Source organism: Schistocerca serialis, chromosome 3 (genome assembly GCF_023864345.2).
Source record: "Schistocerca serialis cubense isolate TAMUIC-IGC-003099 chromosome 3, iqSchSeri2.2, whole genome shotgun sequence".
NCBI lineage: Eukaryota > Metazoa > Arthropoda > Insecta > Orthoptera > Acrididae > Schistocerca > Schistocerca serialis.
Window position 1 is genome coordinate 535,591,855 of NC_064640.1, and position 26,795 is coordinate 535,618,649.

The 26,795-nt window shown below is 39.3% G+C and overlaps 1 protein-coding gene across 4 annotated transcripts in view; it reads right to left on the reverse strand.

Moving 5' to 3' along the window:
* Window positions 1-26,795, reverse strand: part of LOC126470411 (synapse-associated protein 1) — a 336,806-nt gene that overhangs the window by 23,585 nt on the left and 286,426 nt on the right. For all 4 annotated transcript variants that reach the window (XM_050098263.1, XM_050098262.1, XM_050098265.1 and 1 more), the window contains exons 5-7: window positions 21,665-21,805; window positions 17,564-17,703; window positions 2,630-2,769 (exon numbers count right to left, since the gene is read on the reverse strand). In XM_050098263.1, the coding sequence (XP_049954220.1) occupies window positions 2,630-2,769; window positions 17,564-17,703; window positions 21,665-21,805 (421 nt within the window). The remainder of the gene's footprint in view (window positions 1-2,629; window positions 2,770-17,563; window positions 17,704-21,664; window positions 21,806-26,795) is intronic.

A 26,795-nucleotide genomic window follows, 5' to 3' on the forward strand; every position in this document is an offset into this window, starting at 1 on the left:
AGTTTGGGACCAACTTGCACTTGCACAAGACCTATGCAAGATTTCTAGAAAATGCAGTTAATCTGGAATGTACTATAGTTCGTAGTTGAGTATGTGCCTAAGCATCTATCAAGCAGCACTTCTAAGTTATCATCTTTTTACACTGTGTTAATATCTCCATGTAAGCTAAGTAAATTTCTGTGTGATATTATTTGTCATTATGCAACTTACCGTTGCCACTAATTTGAGAACCTTCATCTGTCTGACTCTAAGTAAACATGCACTGTGATGGTATTTGCCACTGTGACACTGTGCAGTAAATTTGATGTGCAAACAAACTTCTTAAGTAGTAAACATGACAATAGGCCAAGTTACTCTGAAATCTTTGTAATGTACATTATTTGCAGAATTCCTAGAAATCAATTTACAACTCATCTACACAACTCTTATCATCTTAACTCCGAGGGCCTAATGGACAATGGAGATACTGCCTCGTTGGAATATCAGAGCCAATATTATGTCAAATTCACTATTTTTATATGAATGGTCCTGTTCATAACCTGATATGAAGGTTATGAACATTTTACTAAACAGTAAATGTGACTGTTCATTGGGAGGAAGTATTTAGACATTTAGCAACAGATAATAACAGGAAACAATGGGTGGGGGGGGGGGGGGGGGGGGGGACAAAAATGAAATCGAGAGAGATTGCTGTAAACACCACTTCCTATCATGTCTTAGTGTTTTCATGGTGATACTTTGTCCTAGTTTCCAAAACAATCCTCGAGTCCTTTCGAGTCCTTTTCTTCCAACACACTTGTCTTTTTCAAGAAGAAAGAAGAACGACCTTCTGGCTGTGACATCTAGCAACTATGGTCTTTGCTTGCATTTGTTTATTGACATGTTGTAAGTGGGTGTTCTGTCTGGCCTCTTAACATACTTTTCTTTGTGGCTTCACGACAAAATAAGTTCAATCCAGTGACATGGTTTGACCAGTAATTATTGTGCATCATCATCACTGTGCCTACTCCACATCTGCTACAACTACTCTGCTCTCTTATAAATCTGGCACCGATAGTTTTCTTATTCAGTGACTAATTCAGTAGTGTTTTGCAGTTGTCTCCTGTAAGCTGATACAGGCAAGCAACACCAATATACACAGTATACCACTGCCTGCCAACACACAGTTTGGTTACATATTTTTATTACTTGTCTTAACACTGTATTCCTCTTTCTTTACTCATCATAAGGCTTGTGTTACATAACTTCACTTCAGGCGCACTGACCTCTCCATTCTACCCACTGGGACATTCAGCAAACCCAGGCGTTACAGAAACTGCAGTTTCTAGAACTAATCAGTGTAATTCCCTATTTAGCTGTGGCAACACAGAGCTTGACTGGCCTTTTTTATTTTAATGTACCACTGACCCACCAAGCTATACAGTCTCTGTTTGAAGTGCCAGACTACAAATACAAAGGTCTTGGGTTTGATCCCCAGTCAATCTCAGGATTTTCATCCATCACTTATCAGTTATTTCACCTCTGACGAAGTTTGTTTATGTGAAAACTACCACTGGGTATGTCAGTTCAGAGATTGGAGGAAGACAATGGCATACCATTCCCAACAATACCACGCCTAGTAAAGCGCTGTGGTGTTCAGAACAATCTTCATATTGGTAACAGTTTTACGTTTTATTGAAATATCATAAATTCAAGCACTTGCATATGGACAAACACACACCTCTCCTCAAAGCGCTCTCTCTCTCTCTCTCTCTCTCTCTCTCTCTCTCTCTCTCTGGGAGAGGAGGGGGGGGGGGGGGGGAGTGGAATATCAGGAGTGTATAGCGTATGGCCCTATACCTGATCAATGCTAATTATCATATACAGTTTTGTGGAAAAGAAAATTATAACTTCACCAATTGTAAACTATAAAATCGAGAATATATGCTGACAAACATGGCAACAACTGTTAGTATGGAGCAAGAGGCTGTGGTAAAATTTATGGAGGTCACTAAATTCTTGATGTTTGGCAACTGATGAAATTTTTTTTACAGACTCATAAAATTTGTTTAAGTTATTGTTTGGGCTGGTTTCAACACATTTTAGGGTGCCTTAACAACCATTTCCCTGAAGCCTACAAACTGCCCACATACAGAGGAATGACCTGAAAACCAATTTCAAATGTTAAGGGCACATTATAAAGCAAATATTTGGTACCAGAAATAAACAAAAATAGGACAAATAATATATGTAGGTTTCGTCTACATCTACAATTAATGCGTAATATTTTCGAGGTTTTGCCAAATCTGTTTTTGATGTCTGATATTCAAAGAAGGTGCGAAGTTGTCAGAAATAATGCACACTTTCAATGACTAACAATGAAATTAGGAAATTCTATGCCATTTCACTGCATGCATCTCTCTTTTAGCAAAATACTTTTAACATCGTAGCAGTTCAACTACTACCATTACAAAATACTTCAATTCAAAAAAGAAAGCAACTGCTTCATTTTCTAACACTTAAGCTTTCATTATCTGTTAGAACTTGGAATCCAACAATAACACTTACAATTGTAAACAAAGCAGTGTAATTTCAGCTATTAAGATCCATTCACATTAAAATAAAAGTGGAATGCAGAACATTCACGTACCAGTTGGTTCAGCAACGTCAATACTGCCAGGCTTTGAAGCATTCTCACCCTGTTCCTGGACCATTGATGACAACTCATTAGCCTGACGGATAAGGCTCACACGATAGAAGTAGTTCCGCCAGAAGTTTTCTTCACTTATCCTAAAATGATAACCATCCTTTTAGTTGGTAAAAGAAAAAATAGAAAAGAAACACACAATTTTTTTAAGAAAAGGGCTGTAAATGACTGCTTTTAAATATAGCATTATCAATGAAATTTTTGCCCTCCCTTTTCAAACAGCTGTCAATATTTGCTGACTTTCCACAATGACACCCTCAGTCTTGACTATGACTTACAGGCTGACAAACATTGCACCATTTCCAATAACTATAACAATATGAAACTTGCACCTTGTGACTTTGCTTCCACTGTAAATTGCATTCACCAAATGAACTGACAATACATCAAAATGTTTTAAGTGCTTTCCTTTTCCCATCTGCTTACCAAAATAACTGGTACCCAAAATTTCGTTAAGAGTGGCAATAAAGGAATCAAGAAACAATACAACAAAAGTATCTACACGATACCAACATTTCCACTAGTAGGGAATAGATTAAACGATTACAGTGTCAATGCAACATCACCACACACAACTTTTTTATACGTCCAAAAAAGAAATAGTTACATTGATATAACAGCATTATAAAAATTCATGCAATCTTTTATAGAAAGATGATCATGTATAACTACATACTACCTACATAAAACTTCATACACTCTAAAAAGAAAAACTTATTTTATGATAGCCACAGAGGCTTTCCTTCATGACCTGAAGAAAGTAAACGAAACATTGGAAAATTCTGGTAATTCTGGTGTGTGTCTCAAAAATGGTGTCCACAGAATCAGGATAGGCACTCATTAGTTGCAGTTCCCTCAGTGGTAAGAAGCAGCCTTGATGAAGTAGCCTGTTCAAATGTTTATCACATCACTGCATAAAATCTGAAGTAAATCGGTTGAAAACTTTTTTAGATTGTTGGAAACACAGTTATTTTTATGCTGAAAACAGATTACTATAATTCTGAATATAAAAGAAATATAAATAACCTTAACTTACGAACACTGTGATCACTGAAAATATTTAAGATAAATTAGAATTTAAGGTACCCAGCTTTGCCCTACTTTTCCTAACACACAGAGTCTAGACTGCAGCTACACTAATATTATAGAAAATTGCAACACCAATGTACTATGAAGAGGTTTACAACAACACAAAAACAATTAAATTTACGTAACTATATGTCATCTCTTAGAACTTCTGTATGGTCTTAACTACCTACATGCTGCATAAAGACGCTTTAAAGCTTGAGGCATCAAAAAGCCCTAGATATAAATTGACAGAAATTGCTACAGTGCCAGAATGAGGAAGTTGCTGGACAATAATATCCACATACTTATTCAACCATAACAAAAATATGAAGGCCGAGGAAAAAATCATACTCTTATTGGTTTTCTAAGAAGGCTTCCACATTCTTCCAGTTTTGGTTGTACCTGTGTGATATGCAGTTGGGTGCAGTGGGCCACTGCTCATATAGTAGCCTGTACTTTTCATTTTTCTCACACTGTTTGGTATTAGGTTGGTGCAGAAGTTCATAGTGTTTTTGTTATGCATGTTCATTTTCCTGTTGTTATGTTTTTTTATCAATTGTCATTTTTTATTTGTAGTTCACTGTTGCTATCCAAATTTACGTACCATCATTCAGACATTTGCAAGATAGTGAGTGTGCCTGTGGACACTACAAGATTGAGTATCAAATGGAGAAATCTGAATGTTTCCAACATATTCTTCTGTTTGAGGTCAATGAAAAGGGCATCCAAAAACATTTATGCCACGTATGGGTATAATACCATTGGACAGAGCACAGCAAGAAAATGGTTTTCTTGATTAAGGGGACCACACCTCGGTTCAGGTGGAGGGGGGGGGAAATCGATTTTCGGTTTTCATCATATTTCGATATATTAAGGTTTTATTTAAGTACTCTGAAAAGGACTTTGCTGAATTTTTTTTTTTTTTTTGAGCATTTAAAGAGCATTTTCCTACCATGTGTGTTTATGTTCCATGCTCACTTTTCTGTCACCCACTTTTCTACATGTATTTTAGATCTTTATAGCCCCTACATTGCACGTTCGAGATTTTTTTTTTTTTTTTTTTTCTACTCCCAAGTGTGTTGCTATCCTTGGAATGCAATGGTCGGTATTCTTTTGTTTCTGCTGTTTGTAAACAACACGCTTTGAACCACGCGGTTAGTTTTGTTCAAGTGTGACTGTGAGTAGTTGTTATACTTACGTTTGCAGTGCTTGTTTACGTGTGTTCTGTTGTGTTTATTGAAGATGACAAAACGTAACGGCATTTTCAAGAAACGACAATTTAGAGGAAACAAGATTGGAAAGCTTTCTGTACAAGAGCTTATGTCGCCTGGCAATGATGTTTCTAATTGCAATTCTTCAACAAGTGCATCATCAAAGAAGCTCTCACTATTTCAAGAGAGTTACAATGAATTTACTGTAAGTTACAAGGGATGTAGCAACATTATTATAAATTTGAGAACATTGTCAGATGTAATTTCTAAATTTGTACACTGTAGACAGTATGGTGAGCCACAGAGTGTAAAAATTTGTTGAGAGTGCCAGTGGAAGAAAAGGCCCAGCAATTGCTTTGGATTTAATTTGCACTAAATGCTCAGCTGTGATTTCATTTACGAGTTCTTCAAAACCAGATGCAAGTGGCCCTTATGAAATAAATACTAGATTAGTTTATGCCTTACGATCCATTGGCAAGGGCATGGCTGCAGGGAGAACATTTTGTTCAGTGATGAACTTACATCAGTCACCAAAGAAATTTGAAAAACTGACTGCAATGTTAGAGAAAGCTGCATGTGAGGAAATCATGAAACTGGCTGCTAGGGAAGCAGTGGAAGAAAACTATGGATGTTCGGGTATTGCAGTTGCACTTGATGGAAGTTGGCAGAAAAGAGGACATACTTCTCTGAATGGAGTAGTGACTGCCATGAGTGTAGCACTCTAGTAAAGTGTTAGATGTGGAGATAATGTCTAAATATTGCAAATGTTGTAAAGTCAATGAACATAAAGAACACAACTGTGTGGCTAATTTTAGAGGAACAAGTTGTGGCATAGAAGTTCATGGAGTACAACAAATATTACATTGCTCTGCAGAAACAAGAGGTGTATGGTACACCAAATATTTGGGCGATGGTGACAGTAAGGCATACAACAATGTGGTGAACTCTAAGCCATATGGAGATGCCATTATTAGCAAAATAGAATGTGTAGGCCATGTTCAAAAACGTTTGTGAACAAGGCTGAGAAAATTAACTGTTGAAATGAGAGGAAAAAAATTAAAAGATGGAAAATTGTTGACCGGACAGGGTCGGTTAATTAAAACTGAAATAGAAAACCGGCAGGTATACTATGGGCAGGCAATTAGGAGAAATAAAGAAAATCTGGAGGCAACGAAGAGAGATGTTTGGGCCATATTCTTCCGTAAGTCCTCTACGGATGATAAGCCATGTCATGGATTGTGTCCACAGGAGAAAATTCGTGGTGCAAATACAATAGGGCTCAGGCAACTGGAGAATCTTATTCTCACCAGCATTCTCTTCCTGCTGCAATTACAGCAATTGAACCTATTTACAGAGACTTGGCTCATCCTGACCTTCTAAGGAAATTTCTGCATGGGCAGGCACAGAACCCAAATGAGTGTTTCAAAGCATAATTTAGAACCGCCTTCCTAAAACTGTAATTGTAGGATGAACTAGGAGTTCATGATGCTGTTATTACATTCAATTATGGTAATATTGCGAAGTGTTGGGTACTGAAAAATCTGGGAATTAATTCTGGTGAAACTATGATCACTGGGCTGCAACATTGCAATAAAATGAGGATAGCTGATGCAGACAGGTCTGCATCTAATATGGTCAAGAAAGCAAGACAAACATCTAGTAGGGTGAAAAAGAAGCTGGACGACCTGCTAGAGGCCAAAGAAGGGCCATCATATGAAGCAGGGCAGTTTTAATTAACTGTAAGTAACAAATTTCAAAAGTTCTCTCTTTAAAGTCAATTTCCCGCAAACTAAAATTTTCAGTACATACACCCCATTATATCAGAAACTATCATAGAAAAATGAATGAAATTTTCAGAGACTCTGCATAAAATAAAAAGCCACCTCTGGTACTACATTCATTAATATTCCCCCCACTAGGAAGTTCACAAAAAAATATTTTCTGCAGAAAAAACTTAATATTTTCTGTTAATAAATTTAAAAAAGTATTTCTTAAAAACTATAAAATGGATAAAGTAGATTTTAGTACTGTTGACTATTAGAATCATGTAACATACAGTAAAAATATTAAGGCCCTGCATCAAATAGTTTCTTCAAAAATGGGTCAAATATTTGCCTAAATTAAAATGGGTTAGATAGGCAGGGTGTAGTCCCCTTAAGGTGGATCACTTTGATGTTAGTGACTCTCCATGTTCAGAAAGACCTTCAGATTTTGATGAATATCATATGAACACATTAATCCACAATGATCATGTCAATGGAATAAAGAACTGGCAGATGTGATGAAATGTAATCCTTCTACCACCGTGTGACATTTGCACGCAATAGATAAGGCTCAAAAATTAGGTCTATGGGTACCACATGCTCTAAGCCAAAATCATAAACATCAGTGGATCGGATGGCCATATGTGCACCTTTACTTGCTCATCGTCAATTTGCTTGTGGAGAACATGAACCATTCCTATCCTGTATAGTCAATGGTGATGAGAAATTGTGTGTCGATGCTAACATAAGGAAAAGGAAGGATTGGTTAAGCCCAAACAAAGCAGCAACTCCCCTTGCAAAGATCTGCATGCTTCCACAAAAGATAATTTTATGTAGCTGGTGGAACAACGATCATGTGGTGTACTACAAATTATCTATCACTGTTGGCATTTATTTTCTACATCTGAGATGTCTTGCAGACGCATTCCAAGAACAACATCCTGGAAGACTGCATGAAGTGATGCTACTCCACGATAATGCCAGCATTCTACTAGACTGACCACACCCAACCTGTTGCACCCTCAGATTTGCACCTTTTCCACTCTCTTTCCAACAACGTTGAAGCAACTTCCTTTCAGGATGAAAAAACACTCCAAGCATGGCCCCATGATTTCTTTGCTTCAAAATCACACGATTCTACAGTCGCAGAATCGAAAAGTTACACTGTTTTGAATAGTGAAGGAGAATATATTATTGATGAGTGAAGCCTCAGTTATGTGTATCTGTTGCGTTTATCAAAATTACAGAAAAAAGGCTACAAACTTATGCAACAACTCTACAGCCTCACATACAACACTATCTGATAGAGACTAGGACTTGTTTTATTTTTCTTATTTATATTTTGTGTATTTTTTTGTTTTAGCAGTGTAGATTTAGGACTTTTGCAGTGCCAGAGTCGAGCAGTTCAATCGCCCTTGTTGCTGTGGTCTGCTTGCACTTTTCCTGTTGACCGGCTAATTCAGAATATAGCAGGAAATGAATAGCAACAGTGCTTGTGTGAACATAAGAGAGATTAGTCATTATCCAGACAAGGCTAAAAGTAGTTCGTCTTTATGATGATGCCCTATGCTGAAGTGGCAGTGGAGCAACTGTGGCAAAAGCTGCAGTGCCTCTGGTGCCACCAGAATCCCTTGGAAACCTACATCTTTCGATGCACAAGAGCTAGTCAGTTTGTCCTCATCTGAGGTTGATGGGGTGGACAAAATACCTGCTTGAAACATTTTATTCTACTGAAAAATTGTTCTTCCGTAATAATAAGAACAGTTTATGTGCAGCTCTTCTGTTGCACACACAATCTGAAACTCCTGTTAACCATTCCCTTATCAGTCAAATGTTTAAGTAACAAAAACAAGACACACTATGAAATTAGACACTATGTTTTCATTCGAATTTTCATAGTTGAAGAGAGGGAAATACATATATTGAATATCAAATTGACCAGCCTGATGCCAACTTTGCAAAACAGGGTTTAATTGTCAGAAAAATCAAGATAATTAAGAAAAGCCTAATTGGTGATTTGAGGGAAATCTGAAATGTTTCACAAATAGTTACTGCTACCTTTGCAAATGAAGCATCAGAAAGTTTCTCTCTTTAGTGCCTAGCTGTTTTGCATATAAAATTTTGCATTGGTGCAATATTCAGCTGACAAAATGGCTTCTTTCAAACCTAAATTCAAGACTTTTGAAAGCAAAAGAGGCTAGGAGAGCAATTATGCAATCTCTCTTTGATAACACCTCAGTGTTGTTGCAGCTCTGAAGAAGATTGCTGTTTCTCTTGCAGCCATTGGCACCTCACAGTTGAAAGCTGGCAACGGCACTGCCCGCTGCCGGGAATCTTCTCACATTAACTCGAGTACAGAATGTCTCTAGTATCACCTGGGGGTGAGCAAGCACAGCTGAATGCAAAAGATACCCGGTAAATGTGGAAGATCATACAGAAACAATGAAGGCAGCGAAACACGTGAGAAGACAGAATGGTGAAGATGATCAAGGAGCACAGAATTACATGAAAGTAGTGAGAAAATTTCTTGCAGACATAGACACTTTCGCCAACCGACTCTTGCTGTGTTTGCGATCGCCAATATTTTCTACATATCTTTCCACATGGTGTGCAGAGAACACAAGGGTTTCTGATGATAGAGAATTGTTCACAAGATGCTATCACTAACTGACCGGACACTGTAACTTTTCTCACACAAGGTGCAACAAAGGAATTGAAAGAAGTGGCGTCTCTCTTCATTGACTTGTCTTTTGCAGAGAAGTGTTGTCTTGTGTTATTCCACACATTTATAAACATCCAAAAGTAACTTCAATTAATAAATAGAAAGGATAAAGAGGTCATTTGTTGTTTCCGACAAATCATGGAGGAAGTATAGGAACATCTGCCAAGCAATCTTATAAATATCGTCATTGCCTTTGATTAATATGCAGATGAATTTTGACATTTGACCACAAATCATGCAAGTTGGTTTTTAATTACCTTAAGAAGCACAAACACCTGTAAGTCAATGTAAATGCTGTTAATTTTGAAAAATTGGCTAGCTCTGCAAATGATTCGAATTTCCATGAAACATTGGCTTCAAAGCAGCTATCAAAGGACATGTAAAAAAACAGAAAAGACATCAAGCACTGTATTAGGGATGCATTTTACGAGAGTAGGAGTAAAATAGACAGCTACTCCTATCTTCAAACTTCCACCCATCAGGCAAATTTGAGGCATTACCTTCAGGGTGGTAACTTGAACCGCTGTTGTGGCTGTTGCTCTTTGGGAAGCAAGCTTGAAGCCCATAATCTCATGGTGAAATGCACAATTTTGTCAAGTGCATATGCTATTCGCAGAAACAAGTGACAGAAATTGGGTCACATTATGCTTATGACAAATGAAATAAATAGGTTAAATCAACACTACAACAATAAGTCAAGATGTTCTCTCTGTTTCTAGTCTTAGCAGAGAAGTAATGTTGATCAACTGCTTGAACAGTAGTTAAGTAACAAAGCAGGGTTTGAGATTGGACAATACTGCTTGGTCTGAAGACTTATATACTAGTAATGGATGGGATTCAGTTAGTCATAAACATTTTAGTGACTATCTAATAATGCCTGGTGAAAACACGACTATGGTTTTGCATCAGTCATAGCCAGCATTACTACATTGACTAGCAAACTTTAATTCCTGCTGGTTGTCATTTGACATTATCTCCTTGCAACTGCAATCAACAATCATCATGGCTTACTGATAGTTATACTCAGGCATCTCAGAAAAAAAAGAGGAGGGGGAGGAGGAGAAGAAGAAGAAGAAGAAGAAGAAGAAGAAGGAGAAGAAGAGGAAGAAGAAGAAGAAGAAAGAAAAAGAGCTTCACTGAATCATGAACTGAAAAACAAATGCTTTTTCCGCCTTTGTGCACAGCACTCCAGTTGAAGTTCAAAGAGATGTTGCTTCACACTCTGCCGAAACTGGAACAGTTTCTGAACATTCGATTCTGACGAAGGCAGAACAGCGACTGAAAAACATGTTCTGCTGGTGAATAAAGAATCTCAGCCACCAGTCGCTGAGTGTTCAGGGTGGGGAAAGAGGGGGGGGGGAGGGGGGGGGGATGAGAAAGCAGATAGTTTGTCACAAACATGAAGCTAGAAAAACTTGCTGTCCATTAGATCAAATATATTTGGAAGATATCTGTAACGACCTGCAAGTATTTCCAGCAGCATGTTACAGGTAGCGAAAAAAGATTCTGGCTTTATCTTTTTTTTATGCTCACAGATTAGTTGGTTGATTTGGGGGAGGGGACCAAAGAGCAAGGTCATCAGTCTTTATGCTCCCAGAAGAGTTGAGTACGAGTGTGTGAATGAAAATATCAATGATGTGAATAATTTAAGCACCCTACACTCTGAAATATTAAACATGGCGAAGCTGACAGATCTGAACTCATATTTTTATAATATGCATTGTTGTTCAAGTTACTGGACCAGCCCATCAAGCGATCTCATCAGAATGGTCAACCAGTTAGGATCTTCTTTCCGATTCCACATTCGCAGCTCTAATGACCCTTTCTGGCATTAAGTTATCTGCAATCTGTGCGTTCTTGACAGCACTCCTACCACAAAAAACACGACAATCTCATCCCAAGAGAGGATGGCATAGTTACTCAAATTTCCGGTTAATCTGACATGCTAATTTTTATCATTGCTTTATCAAATATGCAATGTAATTTTGAAGACAGATATATTGAAAAGACATGTCACTGATTACTTTATCCGTTTTGAATTTCACATGAAAGGTTTCGTGCAGGCCCACATACTGCACTAGATGAGGAGGTTTCTGACGTCAAGGGTCAATTGCTATAATCCTGACATTATCAAGCTAAGGCAAGTCAATATAAACATTCAACCAGTTGGTTCTAGGACTTGTATTGTCATTTATACTTTGAAATACATTGCCACAGCTGAGAGACATTATCAGCAAAAATATTCTACCAACTGTAGAAACAGCTGTGTGAAAAGGAAGGGGCAAAAAGGCATCTCTTTGTTTGATGACACCAACATTCTGAACAGCCAATAAATGTAAACACAAGAGGCAACTGTGATGCTTTGTAATCGTAAGCTGCATTTATCGGGTAGGTAGGCCATATTCTTGAGCACTGTTCACAAATAAGAATGGCCAAGGTCAGTCTCACAACCATATTTTTAATCTGCAGCACCTCTTCAGTTTTGTGGGACTCCGTCAGAGTAAGCGACAGCACGATAATGTGTTCACTGAATTGATCCATCAACTTTGTGAAGCCAGCTTCACTTCTGATGACATAAGTGTCCTCTACAGCAGAATATATCCCAAGGATTTAAGGTCAGAGCCCAGGAGAAGCAGTTGCTTCAGACTCATCCAATAAATGCACAAAACACTACCTGCAGAACCGGCTGCAACAGTTTATAAAATTTGCGCAATTGGTATATACTCCGGAATGTAAGAGGACACAAGAAAGCCAGCATTGAAAAAGCACGGTAAACTAAATATCAATGACTGTGGTAGACTTGCTGATGAAATTAATATTGGAATCGGCAGTATAGTCCAATCCACGAACAATGGCAGTTTGCACATGTCGAGTCATGGTCAAAGCTTGCATTATTGACGATTCAAGTGGCAGTTGGGGTGAGCGCATTCTTTCTGCTTGTAGAAAGAATATATACTGCAAATTACGTCTCTTGCTTACTAATGCAGAATTTATCACTTACTACCACTATTAGCGATGACAGCTCGCAACAAATGGAAATGAAATTCGCTTAACAACTTGCTACGATCACATTTAGTGCTCGCACTAGCTACAGTGGTCACAGCAGAGCACTCTGAGCATACTGAACGCTCACTGGCTGTCAGAGCATATGTGACTTAGGTGTGCAGAACAAGCCTTAACTCTACCAACATTGTTCGTGACTAACTATAGGCGTATGTTGAGGATATACATGCCTGATAGCACTGGTCTTATCAACTGGTACTGGGTGAAATTGTTGAGATTAATTGGATCCATCAAGTTTCAGCTTCACAAAGATCAATAACCACTGCCAGTTCTCTTTTGCTTAGACAATCATCCCCGCATTTCAACTAATAATCAACATCTTAACACCATTCAACAGATAGCTGTTCATTAGAGCAGCAAATTCTACACAAAAATGCAGCAGTTTCAGTTATCTTTGACAATGAGCTGGGCAACAACTCCTCTTAAGTTGCAAGGGCTTACTTTGTCTCCTTCAGGCGAAGTCTACTTGGGTAGATTAATATTTGTTACTCAATAAGTGTATATGATGTTAACCAGATTTCCACCTTTGGATTCTTATTGTCCATTTTGGATGATACTGATGAAGGTCAAATGTTGCATGGCTGCTCCTCATCAGTAGTTGTCTATGAGTATGCACATTTGAGAGGCTTTCCACTGTTTGACGCAGAGCAGCACTTTACAGTGACAGGATTTCCTGAGACTACTATCCAATTGTTCTGAGACGATGACAACAGTGAACATGAAGGTCAAGCATCTCAGGAACTCAAGAAGATGGCAGAATTCTACTTATGACATTAGAAACCATGGATTTCTTTGTTTCATGCCGGGAAAATAAAATAAATATCAAATCATAGCACAAACTGGAACGTCTCTGCTTTTCCTCGGTCAGTACTTAATTACGTTGTACTTCACATTTTCTGAACAAAAATTCAAAATACAAATAAAATTTTAAAAAATTGAGAAAAAGATGTAAAATGTTTTGTGAAATAATTTGCCTAAAAGCAAGAAATAATACAGATTAGAGAAACATTTGACACATCTTCAAATTATTTTCAAAATCTTGCACAGCAAGAGGGATGCCAATTTAGAATTTAAAGTTCAATTTTTAACTTATAATCTCGGAATATTAAACAGTATTACAGGATACTTGTCTGATGGATCATGTAGATAGTGCAGTTGCTGTTGTGTGTCCTTGACATATTTCTATTATCTGTGCCCAAATGTGTAAATAATTCCAACAATTCGTCACCCTTAAAAATTTTTCTACAGAGAGTCCTTCAAATATCAACAAAGAGAAGGTATGTGCTACAAGAAGTAATATCACACTTATAAGTGCTGTTGTCATCATTGCTGTGTCATTCCGATCATCATTCAAATGTGTGTCAAATGTTTCTCCAGTCTGCTTTATTTCATACTTTTAGACAAACAATTTCACAAAACATTCTACCTTTTTTTTTCAATTTTGTTTTCCTTTATTTCATATGATCTTTAGGCTATTACGGCATCAACTGTACTTGTAACCTACAGTGAAAATATGTATTTCAATCAAAATCTGTACTGGAAAAGTTATGCTGAACACACCACTTCTGCAATTCATTATTCCTATTACATAGTTACCGTAATTGATCTTATTACTGCTGATATTCCACGTATAGATATTAATTTTTTATGGATTGATTTATTCTGCGCCCGCATGACTTTCTCACACATCAGATCTACAGAAAATGTGTACCATAAAGAAATGAACATTCCATGCTTCACTTCAGTGTAATTTTCCCCAAGTTCCTTTCTGACAATTTTGTCATCGTGTCTTACGTAACAGGTTAAATAGTAGTTCCATTAATGAAAGAAATGGGTGTTGGAACCACTTTGCAATTAGCAGCAGTATAAAGTCACCGAGTCAAAGTACACAAAAGTTCCAAAAGAATGTTGTTTAAGTTCGACAGATGTATCAACACATGAAATTTCAATCAGACTGTGGGGGAAAGGAGGGAGGGGGAGGGAGGGGGAGGGAGGGGGAGGGAGGGGGAGGGAGGGGGAGGGAGGGGGAGGGAGGGGGAGGGAGGGGGAGGGAGGGGGAGGGAGGGGGAGGGAGGGGGAGGGAGGGGGAGGGAGGGGGAGGGAGGGGGAGGGAGGGGGAGGGAGGGGGAGGGAGGGGGAGGGAGGGGGAGGGGTAGAGGGAAACACTTGTCACCTGTGATTCCACTCCTCTCAGTAAAACAATGGCCTTAACAAGCACACAAAATTAATCTTGCTTCACTGTCAAACCCTTAATGTTTAATATTATGGCACACTGTATATTATGTAAGTAAATCCATAAGTATAAGCTCACACATAGCAATTTTACAAATAGGTAGCTTCACATGATATTCTGCACTTTCCATGTCACAGACAATGTATGGTTAAGTGCATTCTACAGTTTCCCCACACCATTCCAGGCCAATGCCAGGGTAGTTCAAACCAAGCATCAACACCTTCCCTTCCCCTACTCATTAATACTAGTAAAATGAAGTAAACCGTTACACAGAGAGATTCCATGATGATGATACAATGTTTCAGGGATGACAGACAAGGGTAAATCTATAAATTCCAAGTAAGGGACCCTGGTCTGGAAATGACGGAGTTTAAAGTTCTATGTGAAAACCATTCTTATATCTCCAACACTGGAATGTTTGTACCAGTGCTGCTGTTTTGAAGATTGTTGAGTATGCACTTTTCAAAGGTGGCAGTATGAAACAAAACAAGAAAAAAATATCCAGTAAACACGGGGTCTAAAGTGTGTACCTTAAAAGCTGCAAACACTTTTTCACTTCCAGTACCGTGAAACATCTCTTCTACTGAAGATGAGCTTATAGCTCTCAAGGCATGCATTTCAGAGCCCACATTTATTGGACTTTTTTCTTGTTTTGGTCCATACTACCTCCAACAAAAATATGGGGACTAAAGGGCTTGCATTAGAAGAGATGTGTTTCTCAGTATCTAAGATGAGCAAGTGCTCACAGCTCTTAAGTTATGCAGAGGTATCAGAATGATTTTCGCTTTTAACTTTCAACTTTGTAATTTCCAGACCAAGGTCTCTTACCTCAAATTGATACATTTACCCCTCTTCGTCATCTCTGAAAGTTTCCATCAACTTCAGTGTCTTTTTTGACTACAAATCCATAGTTCATGCTTTTATTGTCCTGTTCAGCTCCCCTTCAATGGGCACTGTGTATTTTGCAACACATTCTTTATTCATATTAATGACACAGAAGGCAACTGAATGAAAATAATGTAATGATATAAATGAAAGGTCTGAGTTAGCAAAGCTGCTGCTGAACCACATGGTCAAATCATTCCTATAAAAAGCACACATAACTCTATAGGGTCCCACCGTAAGTCTCAGTTCTTACGCTCACTTTGAATACAGACTAGGTGACTGAAATTTTATGAACAATATAATGTGACACCATCAAGCACAAATGCTTTTCCAAAACAGATAAAATGTGTCAATGTTCTTAACTACAGATCATTCACAATCACACTAACATAGAAGTGGAAACTATCTAGACATTCTGTCATTCTGCTTATAATTTATTACAGTCTGAACTGCTATTTCTGCAACAAGTTACATACAGTTCTGGAACTGTGTACCCTCCAATTGAAAAAGAAATGTACTGAAACTTAAGTGCTCTCTTCATTAACAGGAAGCCGACATGAAAAACTATTTGAGAACATATAACTGGCGAGATCACTCACTCATGAATTGTGTGATGAAAACTGACTTTGCAGCATATCCAAAACAAATTTATACGAGGGATATCCACAAAGTACATTATGTTTTGGAATTAAAAATAAATAAAGTATTGGAAATTTTTTTTTATTATATACAGATGAAAGCCACACTTAAATACTACTTTTCTACATAGTTGCCATTTAAATTAAGGCACTTATCGTAGCGATGGACGAGCTTGGAAATTCCTTCGTCGTAAAATCAGGCCACTTGGGCCTTCAACCACGTGGTTACCTCTTTTGGGACAGAAAAGGTGTGATTTTTGTGGATTTCCTGGAAAGAGGCACTACAATAAACTCTCAAAGGTATTGCCAAACTCTGCACAACCTCAGAAGAGCAATACAAACCAAGCGCAGGGGAAAGTTGGGCTCAAAGATCTTGCTGATTCACGACAACGCCCGGGCCCACACGGCAAATGCCACTCGTGAAGTTCTCGAATCTTTTAAGTGGGAGTTGTTTTCTCATCTGCCGTACAGTCCCGACCTGGCACCGAGTGACTTCCACTTATTCCCAGCAATGAAGAAGTGGTTGGCTATGCAGCGTTTTGATGACGACGCACAGCTTCAAGAAGAGGTAACCACGTGGTTGAAGGCGCAGGCGGCCGAATTTTACGACGAAGGAATTTCCAAGCTCGTCCATTGCTACGATAAGTGCCTTAATTTAAATGGCAACTATGTAGAAAAGTAGTATTTAAGTGTGGCTTTCATCTGTATATAATAAAAAAAATTTCCAATACTTTATTTATTTTTAATTCCAAAACGTAATGTACTTTGTGGATAGCCCTCGTATAAGAAGTCAATGAGGAATAGAAAAGATAATTTTGTTAGAGACAAATGAAGAATCTTACGTACTTTATTTCCGTACTGTCAGGAAGACAAGATCATTTTCCATTCTGTTTGTGTGTCTGTCAATCACAAAATACCTCAGCTGTATGTTGAGTTGTTACCTTTACTCCTTTCATCGTCTGTATTCTACCAAAAAATTATTTTCTAATACTGAACTCTTTAAATCTTTTATTATTATAGACAAGTTCAATGACTCCCGTACAAGCACCATGAAAGAGCAGAATCATAATCTTTCTACTAAAGATATTTTCCAATTTGAATAGGAAAGAGAATAAAAAATGCTTACCATCACTCCTTTCAAACAATTTTGTTCAGTGGGAGAGGGTTAATGGGATAACGGAAAAATTAAACAGAACATTCCAACAAAAGATGTGAACATACTGAAGCACTTGAAACATATTTATAATGCCCTAAGGATTACAGACACAGACATTGTGTGGAAACTAGTACTTACACTTTAGGAACCAGTTCAAATCTCATCTTCTCCAGATTTGGGTCCTCTGCCAGCGTTGCCATGGCCACGGGATATGACACTTCATAGTCAAAATGAAAGTCTACGCCAGCTGGTGGGCTACGGACAAAGGTTCGCCTGTCCTAGAATTTTAAGAAAACATTTGCTTAGTAGTTCAGAGAAAGAGAAGTTTCACCTGAAAATTAACATCACCTAATACTTAACAATGAAGTCAATACTGAAATATTCACTGTGTGTGTGTGTGTGTGTGTGTGTGTGTGTGTGTGTGTGTGTGTGTGTGTGAGAGAGAGAGAGAGAGAGAGAGAGAGAGAGAGAGAGAGAGAGAATATATGAACCTGATCTCTGAACACAAAAGCTAGTTGAATTACAAAGGTTGCAGAAGCAGAAAACATTTTTTAAATATTTATGTTACATTAAAGATCTTCTGAAGATGGTATCAACATGTAACATATGAGGGTATCACATCAAATCAATGCCCTGCATAGTTCAGAAGCTGGCTTCCACTAGAGGCACAGAAGTCACATACAGCTTTCTTGCAGTATATCCAGTAGTAATGTAAACATTTCCCTGTGGCTCTAATGCAATTTTAATGTTCAATTCACATATAATCAATTTCTTGATTGTAAGCTGCACATATCAATGCACTGAATCTCAAAATAAATTGTGACGCTGTTAACCGAAAATATTGACATAATTACCAAAATAAATTAAATAGGTGTAAAGTAAAGCACATGAATGTTCTAACCACGATGGTCTCCGAGAAAATGGCTTTTAGCAATGTTTCCTAGATCTGCTTCTTACCCGTCACACAGGAATCCTGTTACACATTTGAGTGGCATCAATATGGCAAAAAATTTATGTTCTTGAATATATGCAAATATTAGGTTGGTGAATGTTTGCCTTGGTTGATATCCACTATTACTTGACAAAGGAGATAACCTCTCCCCCCTTCCCCACCTCGATGTCTGGAAGCAGGCAACAATGTGACAAGCAGAATTGGTATTTCTTGTCTTATATAATGGCTATGTCAGCACCAGTGAAGGATGTTTTTTGTACCAAGTGGAAATGTAGCAAATTACATCCCATATGCTGCAAAGGGAGAAATTACACAGGGCTCTGGGTCAAATACACAGAATCAAAAGCAACAGATATCAATATTCATAATAACTGTTCATTTTTTGGACAGCAGTAGGTAATGCTGAAGACTGTCATTCACATGGACTGACACTAAACTTGCATGTTAAATCAAAATTTTTCTCACCCTGTCCAATTTAAGACAGTATTTGGAAGTTAATCTTCAGAAATGTAGGTACAGGATTTATAGAACTTAAAGTCAAATGAGACTACATTAAATATCGAGGAGAATATGAAAGTTTCTCTGCAGAGAGCAAAAGTAGCAAAATGAGTGAACTGTGTAGTACGTGGGCAAGTCAAAAAGTAAAGGAAAATTTAAATTAATTTTTCACTGGGAAAATAACTGCAACATAGTTCCACTACACAAACTCCCTCAACCTCCAAACACTTCCTCAGTCTCTTGAAATGATACACACACCCTGTCCAGTCACAAAGTGACCCCCTTTTCAAAAGCCTGAATAACCACCTTCTGCAGTGCGGGACATCAAGAAGTGTCACTGAGGTTCTGGAAGGTACTGACATGGATGTGGAGCCATGCCAACTTCAGTGCTGTGGCCAGCTGTGCTACGTTTCTTGGTTGAGAATACATGGCTCAATCAGCCTGACTGAAGGTGGTCTACCTCACTCTTGACTTCGTATAAACCCAGGGAGTTTGGTGGCCACAAGAGTACGCTAAATTCATCCTGGCACTATTCAAACCACAAACGTACACTGCGAGCAGTTCAACAAGTTGCACTTCCCTGCCGGTAGATGCCATCATGCCGAGGAAAAATGAAATGCATGCAGAAATGGGCATAGCACCCAAGGATACTGTAACAAACATTCACAAGACCATAACACACTCTCCTGGTTGCAGGGTGTTGCTTTCAAGCATTTCATGCTCCACACACCAACAGAAATCTGTCTGATGGGTCATGAAACACAATTCATTTGCAAAGGCCCTTTGTCACCACTAAGGGGACATCGGTTGCAGTACTCGTGTGCAAAATTCAAGTCTGACACCTATGAACAGCTGTCAGCATAGGTCCATGACCCACATACTTACTGCAGCAACATTCACTTGAGGAGACACGTTTGGTAACCCCTTGGTTCATCTGGGCAGTCAGTTGCTCAACAGTGGCGTGTCTATTCACCCATACACATCACTGCTGCCGTCTCTCACCACTGTCATTAACGGCCCGTGCTGCACCACAGTTGCCTCAGCACCAGTTTTGGATAGCGCCGTTTTGCCATGCATATACACTTTAACCACAGTGGCACACCAACACTTAACAAACTCAGCTTTTTTGGAAAGGCTTCCACCCATGAGCTGAAATACAATAATCTTGCCTCTTTGGACATCAGACAAATTGCTCTGTTTCTGCATTATAACAAAGAACGTACTGTTTAGTGCATGCCCTGGACACACTTCATATACCCTCCACAGTTCATTCTGCCATCTGCCGTATGCGAGCGATTATTGCTTACTGATATCTAACATAGGCAGTGGTCACATTAATGTGACTTAATCGTGTAATTCTGTTCCAGAAGAAGTTTTGTGCCATCATCTAGATCCACTCTTGCACCTTATCCACGAACTTCACACATTGTATTCATGCATGCAGGTGCTCCTTCATGCAACCAAACAGGTGAAATTCATCTTGAGCTAGACCACGATTGTTTAGTGGGTGCTCCAGCCACTCAAAACCAATGTTTTGAGGTTACTGGATTTTGTCTTCCCAGTAGTATGAAGACAGCTGAAGCAATATCACACCTTTTGTAAACTTCCCTCTCCTATTAGTTTTTGATTTTGGATTTCAGATCACACATTAGCTCACAACTGCTACCACTTTTTATTGTTTTATCTTTAGAAGTGTAATGAATTAGTGGTGGATCTTCCCTATCCTGGAACATGCATGTCCTCAACTTCTCTGTAGAATCCTGGCTTTTGAACTTCCTTCTCTGCCAGTTAATCTGTTTTCCTAATGATGGACCCGTGTCGTGTCTTAAATGTGATTTCAATATTTCCAAGCATTTCTTTTTGCATTTGTCAGGTGAGATGGCATCCAACAAATGCGCACATTGTGATAGTTTAGAAATTTGTGGACAACCGCAATCACTGAACCACGGCTAATGTTGGACTCATGTGCAGTCATCAATTCTCCCATGACGATTATCATAAATAATTTGCTCATTGTGTCTATATTGCTATCCATTTTTTAAGTGAGTGGCATACCCAACTGCTCTTCATTACAGATCAAGACACACTGACTTCTGAAATGATTTATACTCTCTTAAATTTTTTTGTTAAGTAAGAGAGCTATCACCACACTGCAGGGGCATTCTGCAAATAATATCCACAGCTTTAGTCCCTTCAGAGTATAGGGAATAATTACTCTTCATTTTTTCCTTGGTGCATACAGACAACAAGGCACTCATCATAAAATGATCTCAAATCACTACAAAAAAGAGTTAATCACTGAAGCAATACAGCTGACGTACAGGAACAACAGTGAAGTTAAGAATGTTATTGTTGAGTCAGTACAGTCTACCAATGGAGCAGAAAAAGTGCCCTTACTTACTGACTTGTCTTTTTTCTCTGGATAACATATTTCTAATATAGGCTTGACTACTCTGTTATGGTCCTCTACAAGAGAAACAAAAAATAACTGATATGGACACACACTATTATGTAAACCTAAAAAATGTCTGAAAATGCTGTTTCATGAAACCACAATCCTTTGTCAGATTTTCTTATCTGGCTTAAAGAGAACAGTTAACTGATAAGGCAGTTTAGTTACATTACTTATTTTTGTGTTAGAGGATACTGACAATTCTTTGTAACATGGGTGGTTTTATGAACTGGACGCATTTGTGGTATTGAATCCAATGAACCACTTGATATAGTGATGTAAGTCATCTGTAATGCCGTACTCCACAAACATAATTAATATGTAAGGAAAAAAGTACCGTAGAAAGTGTGAGGCATTCTTCTTTGAGAGATTCTTCATTAGCACAGCCAACCCATGGAGGAAAGGCAGGTTCCGCACCTTTTGACTGTTTTTCCTTGATGAATGATTCCTGTTCTTTGTTGAAGTCTCCAAGAAGGCTCTGAAACACAACAAATATATGTACTAATCTCAATGTTGATTTTTGAACAAGAATTGTCTTAGTCATTACATAGCAAAAGCAATATGAATTATGTTACAGTAACAAACTTTTGGAACAAATCTTGTCCCATCACGTGTCTAGGAGAAGGACCACGTGAGGTTGCTAGGAGGTGTTTGGGGGGAAAGACTGCTTCATTGGCTCTGAGCACTATGGGACTCAACTGCTGTGGTCATCAGTCCCCTAGAACTTAGAATTACTTAAACCTAACTAACCTAATGACATCACACACATCCATGCCCGAGGCAGGATTCGAACCTGCGACCGTAGCAGTTGCACGGTTCCCGACTGCGCGCCTAGAACCGCGAGACCACCGTGGCCGGCGACTGCTTCATTCCACATTTTTGTGCTGCCGACTTACATGTAAATAATTAAAGTTTAATGGTGTTGACTTACTATAAAATAAAGGAAGTTCAAAAACACTTAATGAATGTGTCAGGAAGAAGGGGGGAAAAATTGTCTGACTGATACAAGCATGAGTCTGCTACACATAAGTAGCCATCATAATCAGCTGTCTCTTCAAAGACATTGTGTTTATGCCAGTGACTGTTAAACTTTTTATTTCCACTATTGCAATTTCGGCTTCAGGCCATTATCAAGTGCAGATTTTTTGGCTTTAAGCCATTTCTACTCTATACAAGCTGACATTTATATGTCATTGTCATTTGTTGTTACGTACGTTCGTAACACTACTAAGTAGTGCGAGCACACATGTCCGTATATCGTAAAACAGCACAGTCTGTGCATATGTATGTTCGTTCAACCATCACTAGTAACTTTTGCATAAAACCACAGCAGTGAATTACTGTTTACAGTCTGCGATTTGTTGATTTTGGAGAGAAGCATTGATGGGGAAATAATATTTTGTAAACTATGAGAAGTTAAAGTTAATGCAGAAAAGCAGTTTAATGTGCAACAACACTGTGATACAGCCAGACACAGCAGCTTTGTGAAGAAAAGAGGTGGACAGCAGATAAACACTGTTATTTGAGCAAACAAATCGATCTACAATCGTGTAGTCATCCTTCAAGGGCCTGTGTGATACAATGATGTCTTGCAATTCCCCATTGGAGAAGCTGAAGAATTTCTGCTTCAGACAGTTCTTGGAGAAGAAAACAGCAGATCCAGAATGCTCACAAAAATATGAATTAGTGTTGCTGACCAAAAGATTTGAGTGTTAGTTGGTTTGAAAAAAGGGGGGAGGGATCAAACTGCTAGGTCATCAGGTCATAATTCCACAAGGTGCAAGTAAAATAATCGAGACATACAAAACACAGCAGGAAGAAAGGAGAAAACCACAAGAATGACAGAATGGCAACAGACACTAAAATAGACAGAAATTGGACCAGAAAACCACAGAGAGACAAGAAACATGTAGAAGAGATCAAAACAAGAGAGCAGATTACCATAGCTGGCTGACCATGAGAATAAAAAGGAGAAGCCAGCCACTCTGCAAAGTGGTAAAGGGAAGGACTCCAGTTAAGACAGAAGGGATTGGACGCGAACTGCAATCGTAAGCTCTGACCTGGGCGCCGATGTGGGAGATGAACCGCTGTGGTTGGGAAAAGGAGATGGTAATTCAGACACACAGGAGAACTATGAACATGTGCAATGTAACTGGTGAGCAGTTGTGCATGCCGAACCTTCAATGAAGGGACTCCTGCCTCCACCAGGACACTGGTCACTGGACTCATTCTAAAAGTTCCCGTCGCTAAGTGGACACCACAGTGGTAGACTGAGTCGAGTAAATGCAATGCGAGGGCACCCCCGAACTGTAAACCAGACTCCCATAGTTATGGCGGGATTGAACAAGGGCTCTGTATAGCTGCAGCAGTGGAGAACGATTTGCACCCCAGTTGGTGTTGCTCAGGCATCGGAGGGCACTGAGGTGCTGCCAGCACTTCCGCTTAGCTGACGAAAGTGAGGTAGCCAAGACAATCGGGCATCGAAAACCAATCCTAAGAATCCATATGTCTCCACTACAGTGAGTGGATCATCATTAAGGTAACTACAGAAATGCATGACACACGACATTGCGGCTGAAAACTGGAAGCCATGAGCTAGAGCCCATGACCGTGCCTTCTGAATGGCTCCCTGTAGGTGCCACTCAGCAACACCAGTACTGGAGGAGCAGTACGAAATGCAGAAGTCATCTGCATACAGAGGAGGTGAGACCGACGGCCCTACAGCTGCTGCTGGACCATTAATAGCCACTAAAAATACAGACACACCCTGACATGGAGCCAGTATGCCACATGACTCCAGGACCTAACCCAACCGACGACACACCATATGTTCCAGTAGATTACAAAGAAAGTTGGTGCGGCTGATGGGCCAGTAGCTATCCACATCAAGTGGGTTTTGACCAGGTTTGAGCACTGGAATGATGGTGCTCTCCCGCCATTGCGATGGAAAGACGCCATTGCGCCAGATCTGGTTGAAAATGAAGAAGAGATGTCGCTTGTAGTCAGACAAGACATGTTTTATCATCTGACTGCGTATCCGATCTGGCCCAGGAGTTGCGTCAAGGCAATGTGCAAGGGCGCTGAGGAGCTCCCACTCTGCAAATGGGGAGTGACAGGTTTCACTGTGGCATGCAGTGAACGAGAGGATTTTCCTTTCCATCAGTCATTTGAGGGTGCAAAAGGCCACGGGGGATCTTCTCAAACACAGAGGCTCGAGCATAGTGCTCAGCAAAGTGCTCGGCAATCGCGTTTGCGTCGGTAGATAACACGCCACTGATGTTAATGCCATGGACACCTGTTGGGATCTGGTACCCAAGAAAACATCTGATCTTCATCCGGAGTTGGGAAGGTGATGTATGGCACGCAATGGCCGACACATACCTCTGCCAACACTCCTGTTTCCATCGTTTTATAAGCTGGCAAAGGCGGGTATGGAGCTGCTTAAAGGCTATTAGGTGCTCTAGGGAAGGGTGCCGCTTACGTCACTGAAGAGCTCGCTGACGCTGTAAATTGCCTCAGCGACTTCCAGCGACCACCAAAGGACTGTCTTTCACCGGGCGGCACCCTAAAGAACAAGGGATCACATTTTCCACCGCAGAAACGATCATTGTAGTGACCTGCTCAATGACAACATCGATGGCACCATGTGTGGGAGATTCAGTAATGACGGCAGAGGTGAATGTACCCCAGTCTGCCTTGTTTAAAGCCAATCTGGTTAGGCGTCCGTGAGCATGACGCTGGGGGAGAGACAGGAAGTGGTCACTACCACACAGGTTGTCATGTGCTCTCCAGTGGGTAGAGGGGACAAGTGCAGGACTGCAAACTGGGATATCAATGGGCTAATATGTGCCATGTGCCGCACTGAAATGTGTGGGGATTTCCTGCATTGTCCTTATCCTGACAGCCACAGCTTGAGGAGGGGTTCGAAGGGGCACAGGTTCACTAGATATTGAGTTCAGGACATAGACACAAACTGCACCTGACACACTATTATATTTATTTATTTATTTATTTATTTATTGTTCCGTGGGACCACATTAAGGAGAAGTCTCCATGGTCATGGAACAATTCAATACATGAAATTACAACACGATTGTAGAAACAGATAAAATGAAATATAAGAAACATATTCAGGCGACACGTCGTTAGTTTAAATAAAGAAAATCAAGAATGTAACACTGGAATTTGCTTAATTTTTTAGCTCTTCCAGGAGCTCCTCGACAGAGTAGAAGGAGTGAGCCATGAGGAAACTCTTCAGTTTAGACTTGAAAGCGTTTGGGCTATTGCTAAGATCTTTGAGTTCTTGTGGTAGCTTATTGAAAATGGATGCAGCAGAATACTGCACTCCTTTCTGCGCAAGAGTCAAGGATGTGCATTCCACATGCAGATTTGACTTCTGCCTAGTATTAACTGAGTGAAAGCTGCTAACTCTTGGGAATAAGCTAAAATTGCTAACAACAAACGACATTAAAGAAAATATATACTGTGAGGGCAATGTCAAAATTCCCATACTACTGAATAGGGGTCGACAAGAGGTTTTTGAACTTACACCACACATAGCTCGAACAGCCCGTTTTTGAGCCAAAAATACCCTTTTTGAATCAGAAGAATTACCCCAAAAAATAATACCATATGACATAAGCGTATGAAAATATGCGAAGTAGACTACTTTTCGTGTTGAAATGTCACTTATTTCAGATACTGTTCTAATGGGAAATAAAGCAGCATTTAGTTTCTGAACAAGATCCTGAATATGGGCTTTCCACAACAGCTTACTATCTATCCGTACGCCTAGGAACTTGAACTGTTCTGTCTCGCTTATAACATGCCCGTTCTGTCTGATTAAAATATCAGTTCTTGTTGAATTGTGAGTTAGAAACTGTAAAAACTGAGTCTTACTGTGATTTAGCATCAATTATTTTCAACAAGCCACGAACTTATTTCATGAACTACATTATTTGATAATGTTTCAATATTACACACAAGATCCTTCACTACCAAGCTGGTGTCATGAGCAAACAGAAATATTTTTGAATCACCTGTAATACTAGAAGGCATATCATTTATATAGATAAGAAACAGCAGTGGCCCCAGCACCGATCCTTGGGGAACGCCCCATTTAACAGTGCCCCATTGGGACTGAACATCATTACCACTCTCAATATTGCGGAGAATTACCTTCTGCTTTCTGTTCTTAAAGTAAGCGGCGAACCAATTGTAAGGTACTCCCCTTACTCCATAAGGTTCCAACTTCTGCAGTAATATTTTGTGGTCAACACAGTCAAAAGCCTTCGTTAAATCAAAGAAAACACCTAACGTTCGCAACCTTTTATTTAATCCGTCCAAAACCTCACAGAGAAAAGAGACTATAGCATTTTCAGTTGTTAAGCCATTTCTAAAACCAAACTGTACATCTGACTGCAAATTATGTGAATTTAAATGCTGCAGTAACCTTGTATATACAACCC